General features: G+C 45.5%; 1 protein-coding gene across 1 annotated transcript in view; it reads right to left on the bottom strand.

Annotated features, from left to right (window-relative positions):
* LOC128686805 (endoglucanase E-4) overlaps positions 1-12,415 on the bottom strand; it is a 124,119-nt gene that overhangs the window by 72,374 nt on the left and 39,330 nt on the right. Inside the window, exon 5 of the mRNA XM_053773949.2 lies at positions 12,092-12,180. Within this exon, the coding sequence (XP_053629924.1) occupies positions 12,092-12,180 (89 nt within the window). The remainder of the gene's footprint in view (positions 1-12,091; positions 12,181-12,415) is intronic.

The raw sequence follows: 12,415 nt of genomic DNA, 5'->3' as shown, positions 1-12,415 counted from the left end.
TGGTTGCTGTCTACCAACCTACTACCACAGGACGATAGTGCCTCCCTGGGTGGTTGCTGTCTACCAACCTACTACCATAGGACTGTAGTATCTCCCTTGGCGGTTGCTGTCTACCAACCTACTACCACAGGACGGTAATACCTCCCTGAGTGGTTGCTATCTACCAACCTACTACCACAGGACGGTAGTACCTCCCTGGGTGGTTTCTGTCTACCAACGTACTACCACAGGACGGTAGTACCTCCCTTGGCGGTTGCTGTCTACCAACCTACTGCCACAGGACGGTAGTACCTCCCTGGGCGGTTGCTGTCTACCAACCTACTATCACATGACGGTAGTACGTCCCTGGGTGGTTGCTGTCTACCAACCTACTGCCACAGGACGGTAGTACCTCCCTGGGTGGTTGCTGTCTACCAACCTACTACCACAGGACGGTAGTACCTCCCTGGGTGGTTGCTGTCTATCAACCTGCTACCACAAGACGGTAGTACCTCCCAGGGGGGCTGCTGTCTACCAACCTGCTACCACAGGACGGTAGTACTTCCCTGGGTGGTTGCTGTCTACCAACCTACCACCACAGGACGGTAGTACCTCCCTGGGTGGTTGCTGTCTACCAACCTACTACCACAGGACGATAGTACCTCCCTGGGTGGTTGCTGTCTACCAACCTACTACCACAGGACGGTAGTACCTCCCTGGGCGGCTGCTGTCTGCCAACCTACTACAACAGGACGGTAGTACCTCCCTGGGTGGTTGCTGTCTATCAACTTACTACCACAGGACTGTAGTACCTCCCTGGGTGGTTGCTGTCTACCAACCTACTACCACAGGACGGGAGTACCTCCCTGGGCGGTTGCTGTCTACCAACGTACTACCACATTACTGTAGTACCTCCCTGGGCGGTTGCTGTCTACCAACATGGTACCACAGGACGGTAGTACCTCCCTGGGTGTTTGTTATCTACCAACCTACTACTACAGGACGATAGTACCTCCCTGGGTGGTTGCTGTCTACCAACCTACTACCACAGGACGGTAGTACCTCCCTGGGCGGCTGCTGTCTGCCAACCTACTACCACAGGACGGTAGTACCTCCCTGGGTGGTTGCTGTCTATCAACTTACTACCACAGGACGGTAGTACCTCTCTGGGTGGTAGTTATCTACCAGCCTACTACCACAGGACGGTAGTACCTCCCTGGGTGGTTGCTGTCTACCAACCTACTAATATATATGTATGTATATGTATATGTATATATATATATATATATATATATATATATATATATATATATATATATATGTGTATATATATATATATATATATATATATATATATATATATATATATATATATATATATATATATATATATATATATATATATATATATATGGGCGGTTGCTGTCTATCAACCTTCTACCACAGGACGGTAGTACCTCCCTGGGTGGTTGCTGTCTACCAACCTACTACCACAGGACGGTAGTACCTAAGTGGGCGGTTGCTGTCTATCAACCTTCTACCACATGACGGTAGTACCTCCCTGGGTGGTTGCTGTCTACCAACCTACTACCACAGGACGGTAGTACTTCCCTGGACGGTTGCTGTCTACCAACCTACTACGACAGGACGGTAGTACCTCCCTGGGTATCTGCTCTCTACTATCCTACTACCACAGGACGGTAGTACCTCCCTGGGCAGTTGCTGTCTACTATCCTACTACCACAGGACGGTAGTATCTCCCTGGGTAGTTGCTGTCTACCAACCTACCACCACAGGATGGTAGTACCTCCCTGGGTGGTTGCTGTCTACAAACCTACTACCACAGGACGGTAGTACCTCCATGGGTGGTTGCTGTCTACCAACCTACTACCACAGGACGGTAGTACCTCCCTGGGCGGCTGCTGTCTGCCAACCAACTACCACAGGACGGTATTACCTCCCTGGGTGGTTGCTGTCTATCAACTTATTACCACAGGACGGTAGTACCTCCCTGGGTGGTTGCTGTCTACCAACCTACTACCACAGGACGGTAGTACCTCCCTGGGCGGTTGCTGACTACCAACCTACTACCACAGGTCGGTAGTACCTCCCTGGGCGGTTGCTGTCTACCAACCTACTAACACAGGACGGTAGTACCTCCCTGGGCGGTTGCTGTCTACCAACCTATTTCCACAGGACGGTATTACCTCCCTGGATGGTTGCTGTCTACCAACCTACTACCACAGGACGGTAGTACCTCCCTGGGCGGTTGCTGTCTACGAACCTGCTTCCACAGAACGGTAGCACCTCCCTGGGCGGTTGCTGTCTACCAACCTGCTACCACAGGACGGTAGTACCTCCCTGGGTGGTTGTTATCTACCAGCCTACTACTACAGGACGGTAGTACCTCCCTGGGTGGTTGTTATCTACCAGCCTACTACCACAGGACGGTAGTACCTCCCTGGGTGGTTGTTATCTACCAGCCTACTACCACAGGACGGTTGTACCTCCCTGGGTGGTTGTTATCTACCAACCTACTACCACAGGACGGTAGTACCTCCCTGGGTGGTTGTTATCTACCAGCCTACTACCACAGGACGGTAGTACCTCCCTGGGCGGTTGTTATCTACCAGCCTACTACCACAGGACGGTAGTACCTCCCTGGGTGGTTGTTATCTACCAGCCTACTACCACAGGACGGTAGTACCTCCCTGGGTGGTTGTTATCTACCAGCCTACTACCACAGGACGGTAGTACCTCCCTGGGTGGTTGTTATCTACCAGCCTACTACCACAGGACGGTAGTACCTCCCTGGGTGGTTGTTATCTACCAGCCTACTACCACAGGACGGTAGTACCTCCCTGGGTGGTTGTTATCTACCAACCTACTACCACAGGACGGTAGTACCTCCCTGGGTGGTTGTTATCTACCAACCTAGTAATATATATATATATTATTGTGCCCACGAACGAGTTTTATTGATCAATAAAAACACTGCGACTAGCCAAGGACTCGAACCCATGCTGCTTTGGCCTGCCTAATGGTAGGCGAAAACTCATGACACCTTAACCCACTAGACCATATGTACAATCCAAAAGAGTAGCGCATCCAGCGGAACTGGATGTTGTACTCGCTACCCAAGGACACACGATGGTGTGGATGACTCTAGGCTAATGTTATTCTGGTCCCTGTTTGGTGTACTAGTGCAACGAGTAGTATTTTATATTATTGTGCCCTCTCCAGTAATATAAAATCAACACTTTCATTATCACTCATACATAATCATTGTCTTTGCAGAGGCGTCCAGATACGACAGTTTAGATAGTCACTTTAAACTGCCAATGTCCCACACCCCTCTTTTAAAGTGCAGGCATTGTACTTCCCATTTTCAGGACTCAAGCCCGGCTAACAGATTTCCCTGAATCCCTTCACAAAATATTACCCTGCTCACACTCCAACAGCTCGTCAGGTCCCAAAAACCATTCAACTCCATTCACTCCTAACTCGCTCACGCATGCTTGCTGGAAGTCCAAGCCCCTTGCCCACAAAACCTCCTTTACACACTCCCTCCAACCTTTTCAAGGACCACCCCTACCCCACCTTCCTTCCCCTACAGATTTATACACTCTCTAATTCATTCTACTTTGTTCCATTCACTCTAAATGACCTTACCACCTCAATAACCACTCTTCAGCCATCTGACTAATACTTTTAGTAACTCCACACCTCCTCCTAATTTCCACACTACGAATTCTCGGCATAATGGGGCTCTGGTGGCCTGGTGGTTAACGCTCTCGCTTCACACGGCGAGGGCCTGGGTTCGATTCCCAGCCAGAGTAGAAACATTGGACGTGTTTCTTTCAACCTGTTGTCTATGTTCCCCATCAGTAAAATAGGTACCTGGGTGTTAGTCGACTGGTGTGGGTTGCATCCTGGGACACTGACCTAAGGAGGCCTGGTCACAGACCGGGCCGCGGGGGCGTTGACCCCCGGAACTCTCTCCAGGTAAACTCCAGGTAAACCACACATTGCCCTTAGACACGACATCTCCACTGCTTTCAGCCTTCTCCTCGCTGCAGCATTTACAACCCAAGCTCCAGATCCATATAAGAGTGTTGGTATCACTATACTCTCGTACATTCCCTTCTTTGCCTCCATAGATAACGTTCTTTGTCTCCACAGATACCACAATGTGCCACTCACTTTTTTTCCTTCATAAGTTCTCTGGTTAACCTCATCCTTCACAAACCCATCCACTGACAAGTCAACTCCCAAATATCTGAAAACATTCACTGCTGCCATACTCCCTCCCTCCAATGTGATATCCAATTTTTCATCAAAATCGTTTAATACCCTCATCACCTTACTCTTATCTGTGTTCACTTTCATTTTTCTACCTATATATATATATACATGTATATATATATATATATATATATATATATATATATATATATATATATATATATATATATATATATATGTGTGTGTGTGTGTGTGTGTGTGTGTACTTACCTAGTTGAGGTTGCAGGGGTCGAGTCCAAGCTCCTGGCCCCGCCTCTTCACTGGTCGCTACTAGGTCACTCTCCCTGAACCGTGAGCTTTATCATACCTCTGCTTAAAGCTATGTATGGATCCTGCCTCCCCTACATCGCTTCCCAAACTATTCCACTTCCTGACTACTCTGTGGCTGAAGAAACACTTGCTAACATCCCTGTGATTCATCTGTGTCTTCAACTTCCAATTGTGTCCCCTTGTTGCTGTGTCCCATCTCTGGAACATCCTGTCTTTGTCCGCCTTGTCAATTCCTCTCAGTATTTTATATGTCGTTATCATGTGCCCCTTATCTCTCCTGTCCTACAGTGTCGTCAGGTTGATTTCCCTTAACCTCTCCTTGTAGGACATATGTCTTAGCTATGAGACTAGTCTTGTTTCAAACCTTTGCACTTTCTCTAGTTTCTTTACGTGCTTGGCTAGGTGTGGGTTCCAAACTGGTGCCGCATACTCCAATATGGGCCTAACATACACGGTGTATAGGATCCTGAACGATTCCTTATTAAGATGTCGGAATGCTGTTCTGAGGTTTGCTAGGCGTCCATATGCTGCAGCAGTTATTTGGTTGATGTGTGTGTGTGTTGCAATCAACACATCATCAGGAGCTTGCAAAATTGCAGAAAAGAGGAGGGTGTCGAAGCAAATAACGTTCCCAGAGGACCGCCATTACTGGAGTGAGGAAGTAAGGGAGGGAGAAAGGAGAGGGAACCGGAAGTGCCCCCAGGCACAACAGTGTCCATAGCCAGAAAAATGAATATTATAGCATTAGAAAAAATCCCACAAGCATTGATACTGTAATAGCCTAAACGAAACTAACGTGGCAATTATATCCTCCACGGGACAACGTGTCCCTTTAAATTACAAGAGAAAATGGTACCATATAATGTTATGTAAAGGAGAACGGGCTCATTAAAATAAATTCATTAAAGGGGGAGACATCGGCAATAACAGGAAAGCCGGCCACAGATATTCATCCCACATAATTCTGAGGCAAACTCTGACTCAACCTTCAGAAACTGCAGGAGAAAATATAGGCCCTAATTCCTCGGTGTGGCACTACATTTAAGACAGTCTGATGCATTCGTATAGGATCCCAATTTTCAACTGTGTACTATTACCTCAACTAAAAATGCATCTAATTTGAACAGCCCATCACTGATATTGTATAATGACTGCCTATTATGCTTAATAACTGGCGATTCTACAAAGCCAGGAGGAACAAGGGAAGAGGACTCTTGCTTCCCACCAGTTTGCCGGGTTATTACAAGCTCTAATATGGTTGAAAATCACGTTCGACTCCTGTGCTATAAGTATCGAATAACGGTGTTGGGACATTCTCACCTCACATTCTCACTTTCCCGTTTGTCCCAAACAGGAGAGGCTGCAACCATTACAACCAACTCTGTAGACACCACCAACACGTTGTTGTGGTGCATTCTTTATCAGGATGCTTCTAACAGTCCGTGAATTTTTAACAACTACTTGTACATTAAATCTTTCAAGAGCCTTCGTCAGGATAGATAAGTTCTTGTTATATGGGAGGACAAGCACATTCTTGATCTGAGGTGTTATCCTAGGTTCTGTCCTATAATAAGTTTTCTTAGCTGCCAGCAAGACACATTCCATAAGCACTTTTGGATATCGCAGTTTCGTGCCAATGTCAGATATTTTCTTAATTTCTTCATCTAGGAACTCCTGACTACACACTATATAGGCTCTCAAAAACATAATAAGAAATACACTCCTTTTGACTTTAGTCTCATGGTTGGAACAGTAGTGGACGTATGAGCACACATTGGTGGCCTTCCTATATACTGTAAACGTTAAACTTTCTATCAACCCGGTGTATCAACATTTCTAAGAATGGAAGTTTACGGTCCACCTCTTTTTCCACAGTGAATTGAAAAGACGGGACTAAATGGTTAACTCTTAGTAAAAATGTATCCAGGGCCATATTATCTGGCCAAAGACACAAGATGTCATCAACATATCTGAACCATTTAGTTCTACATCCCAGGACATCTTTCAACAGTCTACACTCGAAAAATTCCATATACATACTTAACTTTATGCTTAATATTTACATATATGTACATATATGTACATATATGTACATATATATATATATATATATATATTTATATATATATATATATATATATATATATATATATATATATATATATATATATATATATATATGGGTGGTTGTTGTCTACCAACGTACTACCACAGGACGGTAGTACCTCCCTGGGCGGCTGTTGTCTGCCAACCTACTACCACAGGACGGTAGTACCTAACTGGGCGGTTGCTGTCTACCAACCTTCTACCACATGACGGTAGTACCTCCCTGGGTGGTTGCTCTCTACCAACCTACTACCACAGGACGGCAGTACTTCCCTGGACGGTTGCTGTCTACCAACCTACTACGACAGGACGGTAGTACCTCCCTGGGTATCTGCTCTCTACTATCCTACTACCACAGGACGGTAGTACCTCCCTGGGCAGTTGCTGTCTACTATCCTACTACCACAGGACGGTAGTACCTCCCTGGGTAGTTGCTGTCTACCAACCTACCACCACAGGATGGTAGTACCTCCCTGGGTGGTTGCTGTCTACAAACCTACTACCACAGGACGGTAGTACCTCCCTGGGTGGTTGCTGTCTACCAACCTACTACCACAGGACGGTAGTACCTCCCTGGGCGGCTGCTGTCTGCCAACCAACTACCACAGGACGGTATTACCTCCCTGGGTGGTTGCTGTCTATCAACTTATTACCACAGGACGGTAGTACCTCCCTGGGTGGTTGCTGTCTACCAACCTACTACCACAGGACGGTAGTACCTCCCTGGGCGGTTGCTGACTACCAACCTACTACCACAGGTCGGTAGTACCTCCCTGGGCGGTTGCTGTCTACCAACCTACTAACACAGGACGGTAGTACCTCCCTGGGCGGTTGCTGTCTACCAACCTATTTCCACAGGACGGTATTACCTCCCTGGATGGTTGCTGTCTACCAACCTACTACCACAGGACGGTAGTACCTCCCTGGGCGGTTGCTGTCTACGAACCTGCTTCCACAGAACGGTAGCACCTCCCTGGGCGGTTGCTGTCTACCAACCTGCTACCACAGGACGGTAGTACCTCCCTGGGTGGTTGTTATCTACCAGCCTACTACTACAGGACGGTAGTACCTCCCTGGGTGGTTGTTATCTACCAGCCTACTACCACAGGACGGTAGTACCTCCCTGGGTGGTTGTTATCTACCAGCCTACTACCACAGGACGGTTGTACCTCCCTGGGTGGTTGTTATCTACCAACCTACTACCACAGGACGGTAGTACCTCCCTGGGTGGTTGTTATCTACCAGCCTACTACCACAGGACGGTAGTACCTCCCTGGGCGGTTGTTATCTACCAGCCTACTACCACAGGACGGTAGTACCTCCCTGGGTGGTTGTTATCTACCAGCCTACTACCACAGGACGGTAGTACCTCCCTGGGTGGTTGTTATCTACCAGCCTACTACCACAGGACGGTAGTACCTCCCTGGGTGGTTGTTATCTACCAGCCTACTACCACAGGACGGTAGTACCTCCCTGGGTGGTTGTTATCTACCAGCCTACTACCACAGGACGGTAGTACCTCCCTGGGTGGTTGTTATCTACCAACCTACTACCACAGGACGGTAGTACCTCCCTGGGTGGTTGTTATCTACCAACCTAGTAATATATATATATATTATTGTGCCCACGAAAGAGTTTTATTGATCAATAAAAACACTGCGACTAGCCAAGGACTCGAACCCATGCTGCTTTGGCCTGCCTAATGGTAGGCGAAAACTCATGACACCTTAACCCACTAGACCATATGTACAATCCAAAAGAGTAGCGCATCCAGCGGAACTGGATGTTGTACTCGCTACCCAAGGACACACGATGGTGTGGATGACTCTAGGCTAATGTTATTCTGGTCCCTGTTTGGTGTACTAGTGCAACGAGTAGTATTTTATATTATTGTGCCCTCTCCAGTAATATAAAATCAACACTTTCATTATCACTCATACATAATCATTGTCTTTGCAGAGGCGTCCAGATACGACAGTTTAGATAGTCACTTTAAACTGCCAATGTCCCACACCCCTCTTTTAAAGTGCAGGCATTGTACTTCCCATTTTCAGGACTCAAGCCCGGCTAACAGATTTCCCTGAATCCCTTCACAAAATATTACCCTGCTCACACTCCAACAGCTCGTCAGGTCCCAAAAACCATTCAACTCCATTCACTCCTAACTCGCTCACGCATGCTTGCTGGAAGTCCAAGCCCCTTGCCCACAAAACCTCCTTTACACACTCCCTCCAACCTTTTCAAGGACCACCCCTACCCCACCTTCCTTCCCCTACAGATTTATACACTCTCTAATTCATTCTACTTTGTTCCATTCACTCTAAATGACCTTACCACCTCAATAACCACTCTTCAGCCATCTGACTAATACTTTTAGTAACTCCACACCTCCTCCTAATTTCCACACTACGAATTCTCGGCATAATGGGGCTCTGGTGGCCTGGTGGTTAACGCTCTCGCTTCACACGGCGAGGGCCTGGGTTCGATTCCCAGCCAGAGTAGAAACATTGGACGTGTTTCTTTCAACCTGTTGTCTATGTTCCCCATCAGTAAAATAGGTACCTGGGTGTTAGTCGACTGGTGTGGGTTGCATCCTGGGACACTGACCTAAGGAGGCCTGGTCACAGACCGGGCCGCGGGGGCGTTGACCCCCGGAACTCTCTCCAGGTAAACTCCAGGTAAACCACACATTGCCCTTAGACACGACATCTCCACTGCTTTCAGCCTTCTCCTCGCTGCAGCATTTACAACCCAAGCTCCAGATCCATATAAGAGTGTTGGTATCACTATACTCTCGTACATTCCCTTCTTTGCCTCCATAGATAACGTTCTTTGTCTCCACAGATACCACAATGTGCCACTCACTTTTTTTCCTTCATAAGTTCTCTGGTTAACCTCATCCTTCACAAACCCATCCACTGACAAGTCAACTCCCAAATATCTGAAAACATTCACTGCTGCCATACTCCCTCCCTCCAATGTGATATCCAATTTTTCATCAAAATCGTTTAATACCCTCATCACCTTACTCTTATCTGTGTTCACTTTCATTTTTCTACCTATATATATATATACATGTATATATATATATATATATATATATATATATATATATATATATATATATATATATATATATATATATATATATGTGTGTGTGTGTGTGTGTGTGTGTGTGTACTTACCTAGTTGAGGTTGCAGGGGTCGAGTCCAAGCTCCTGGCCCCGCCTCTTCACTGGTCGCTACTAGGTCACTCTCCCTGAACCGTGAGCTTTATCATACCTCTGCTTAAAGCTATGTATGGATCCTGCCTCCCCTACATCGCTTCCCAAACTATTCCACTTCCTGACTACTCTGTGGCTGAAGAAACACTTGCTAACATCCCTGTGATTCATCTGTGTCTTCAACTTCCAATTGTGTCCCCTTGTTGCTGTGTCCCATCTCTGGAACATCCTGTCTTTGTCCGCCTTGTCAATTCCTCTCAGTATTTTATATGTCGTTATCATGTGCCCCTTATCTCTCCTGTCCTACAGTGTCGTCAGGTTGATTTCCCTTAACCTCTCCTTGTAGGACATATGTCTTAGCTATGAGACTAGTCTTGTTTCAACCTTTGCACTTTCTCTAGTTTCTTTACGTGCTTGGCTAGGTGTGGGTTCCAAACTGGTGCCGCATACTCCAATATGGGCCTAACATACACGGTGTATAGGATCCTGAACGATTCCTTATTAAGATGTCGGAATGCTGTTCTGAGGTTTGCTAGGCCGTCCATATGCTGCAGCAGTTATTTGGTTGATGTGTGTGTGTGTTGCAATCAACACATCATCAGGAGCTTGCAAAATTGCAGAAAAGAGGAGGGTGTCGAAGCAAATAACGTTCCCAGAGGACCGCCATTACTGGAGTGAGGAAGTAAGGGAGGGAGAAAGGAGAGGGAACCGGAAGTGCCCCCAGGCACAACAGTGTCCATAGCCAGAAAAATGAATATTATAGCATTAGAAAAAATCCCACAAGCATTGATACTGTAATAGCCTAAACGAAACTAACGTGGGCAATTATATCCTCCACGGGACAACGTTGTCCCTTTAAATTACAAGAGAAAATGGTACCATATAATGTTATGTAAAGGAGAACGGGCTCATTAAAATAAATTCATTAAAGGGGGAGACATCGGCAATAACAGGAAAGCCGGCCACAGATATTCATCCCACATAATTCTGAGGCAAACTCTGACTCAACCTTCAGAAACTGCAGGAGAAAATATAGGCCCTAATTCCTCGGTGTGGCACTACATTTAAGACAGTCTGATGCATTCGTATAGGATCCCAATTTTCAACTGTGTACTATTACCTCAACTAAAAATGCATCTAATTTGAACAGCCCATCACTGATATTGTATAATGACTGCCTATTATGCTTAATAACTGGCGATTCTACAAAGCCAGGAGGAACAAGGGAAGAGGACTCTTGCTTCCCACCAGTTTGCCGGGTTATTACAAGCTCTAATATGGTTGAAAATCACGTTCGACTCCTGTGCTATAAGTATCGAATAACGGTGTTGGGACATTCTCACCTCACATTCTCACTTTCCCGTTTGTCCCAAACAGGAGAGGCTGCAACCATTACAACCAACTCTGTAGACACCACCAACACGTTGTTGTGGTGCATTCTTTATCAGGATGCTTCTAACAGTCCGTGAATTTTTAACAACTACTTGTACATTAAATCTTTCAAGAGCCTTCGTCAGGATAGATAAGTTCTTGTTATATGGGAGGACAAGCACATTCTTGATCTGAGGTGTTATCCTAGGTTCTGTCCTATAATAAGTTTTCTTAGCTGCCAGCAAGACACATTCCATAAGCACTTTTGGATATCGCAGTTTCGTGCCAATGTCAGATATTTTCTTAATTTCTTCATCTAGGAACTCCTGACTACACACTATATAGGCTCTCAAAAACATAATAAGAAATACACTCCTTTTGACTTTAGTCTCATGGTTGGAACAGTAGTGGACGTATGAGCACACATTGGTGGCCTTCCTATATACTGTAAACGTTAAACTTTCTATCAACCCGGTGTATCAACATTTCTAAGAATGGAAGTTTACGGTCCACCTCTTTTTCCACAGTGAATTGAAAAGACGGGACTAAATGGTTAACTCTTAGTAAAAATGTATCCAGGGCCATATTATCTGGCCAAAGACACAAGATGTCATCAACATATCTGAACCATTTAGTTCTACATCCCAGGACATCTTTCAACAGTCTACACTCGAAAAATTCCATATACATACTTAACTTTATGCTTAATATTTACATATATGTACATATATGTACATATATGTACATATATATATATATATATATATATATATATATATATATATATATATATATATATATATATGACAAAAAAAATAACGATTCCATCATTATACCTGTCCATAAAATTCGTAAGGTCCAGTGTGGCACTTGAGCAGGAAGTCTGTGGCCCACTTGATCGTCGCTCGAGCGTATTCTGTTTGACCTGATGGTGAAGAAAGGGGAAAACATATATTTTTCACTATTTATTAGTATCAGACTGTCATTATTGTAGCAGCAACCATGTTTAACCGTGAGAATGACTGATGTGGCCTGCTGCACCTACTGACATAGCAGGTAAACAGACACCAGAATTTTACTAGACATTTGTTGGATCTTCCTCTGAAGTAAATTCAGCCTAGGTACCTCTATCACGTATACTAAGGTCTTCCTGGACGTAT

This window comes from Cherax quadricarinatus, chromosome 2 (genome assembly GCF_038502225.1).
Source record: "Cherax quadricarinatus isolate ZL_2023a chromosome 2, ASM3850222v1, whole genome shotgun sequence".
Taxonomy (NCBI): Eukaryota; Metazoa; Arthropoda; class Malacostraca; order Decapoda; family Parastacidae; genus Cherax; species Cherax quadricarinatus.
Note: the sequence above shows the minus strand (reverse complement) of the source record. Positions and strands in the feature narration are given on the sequence as shown.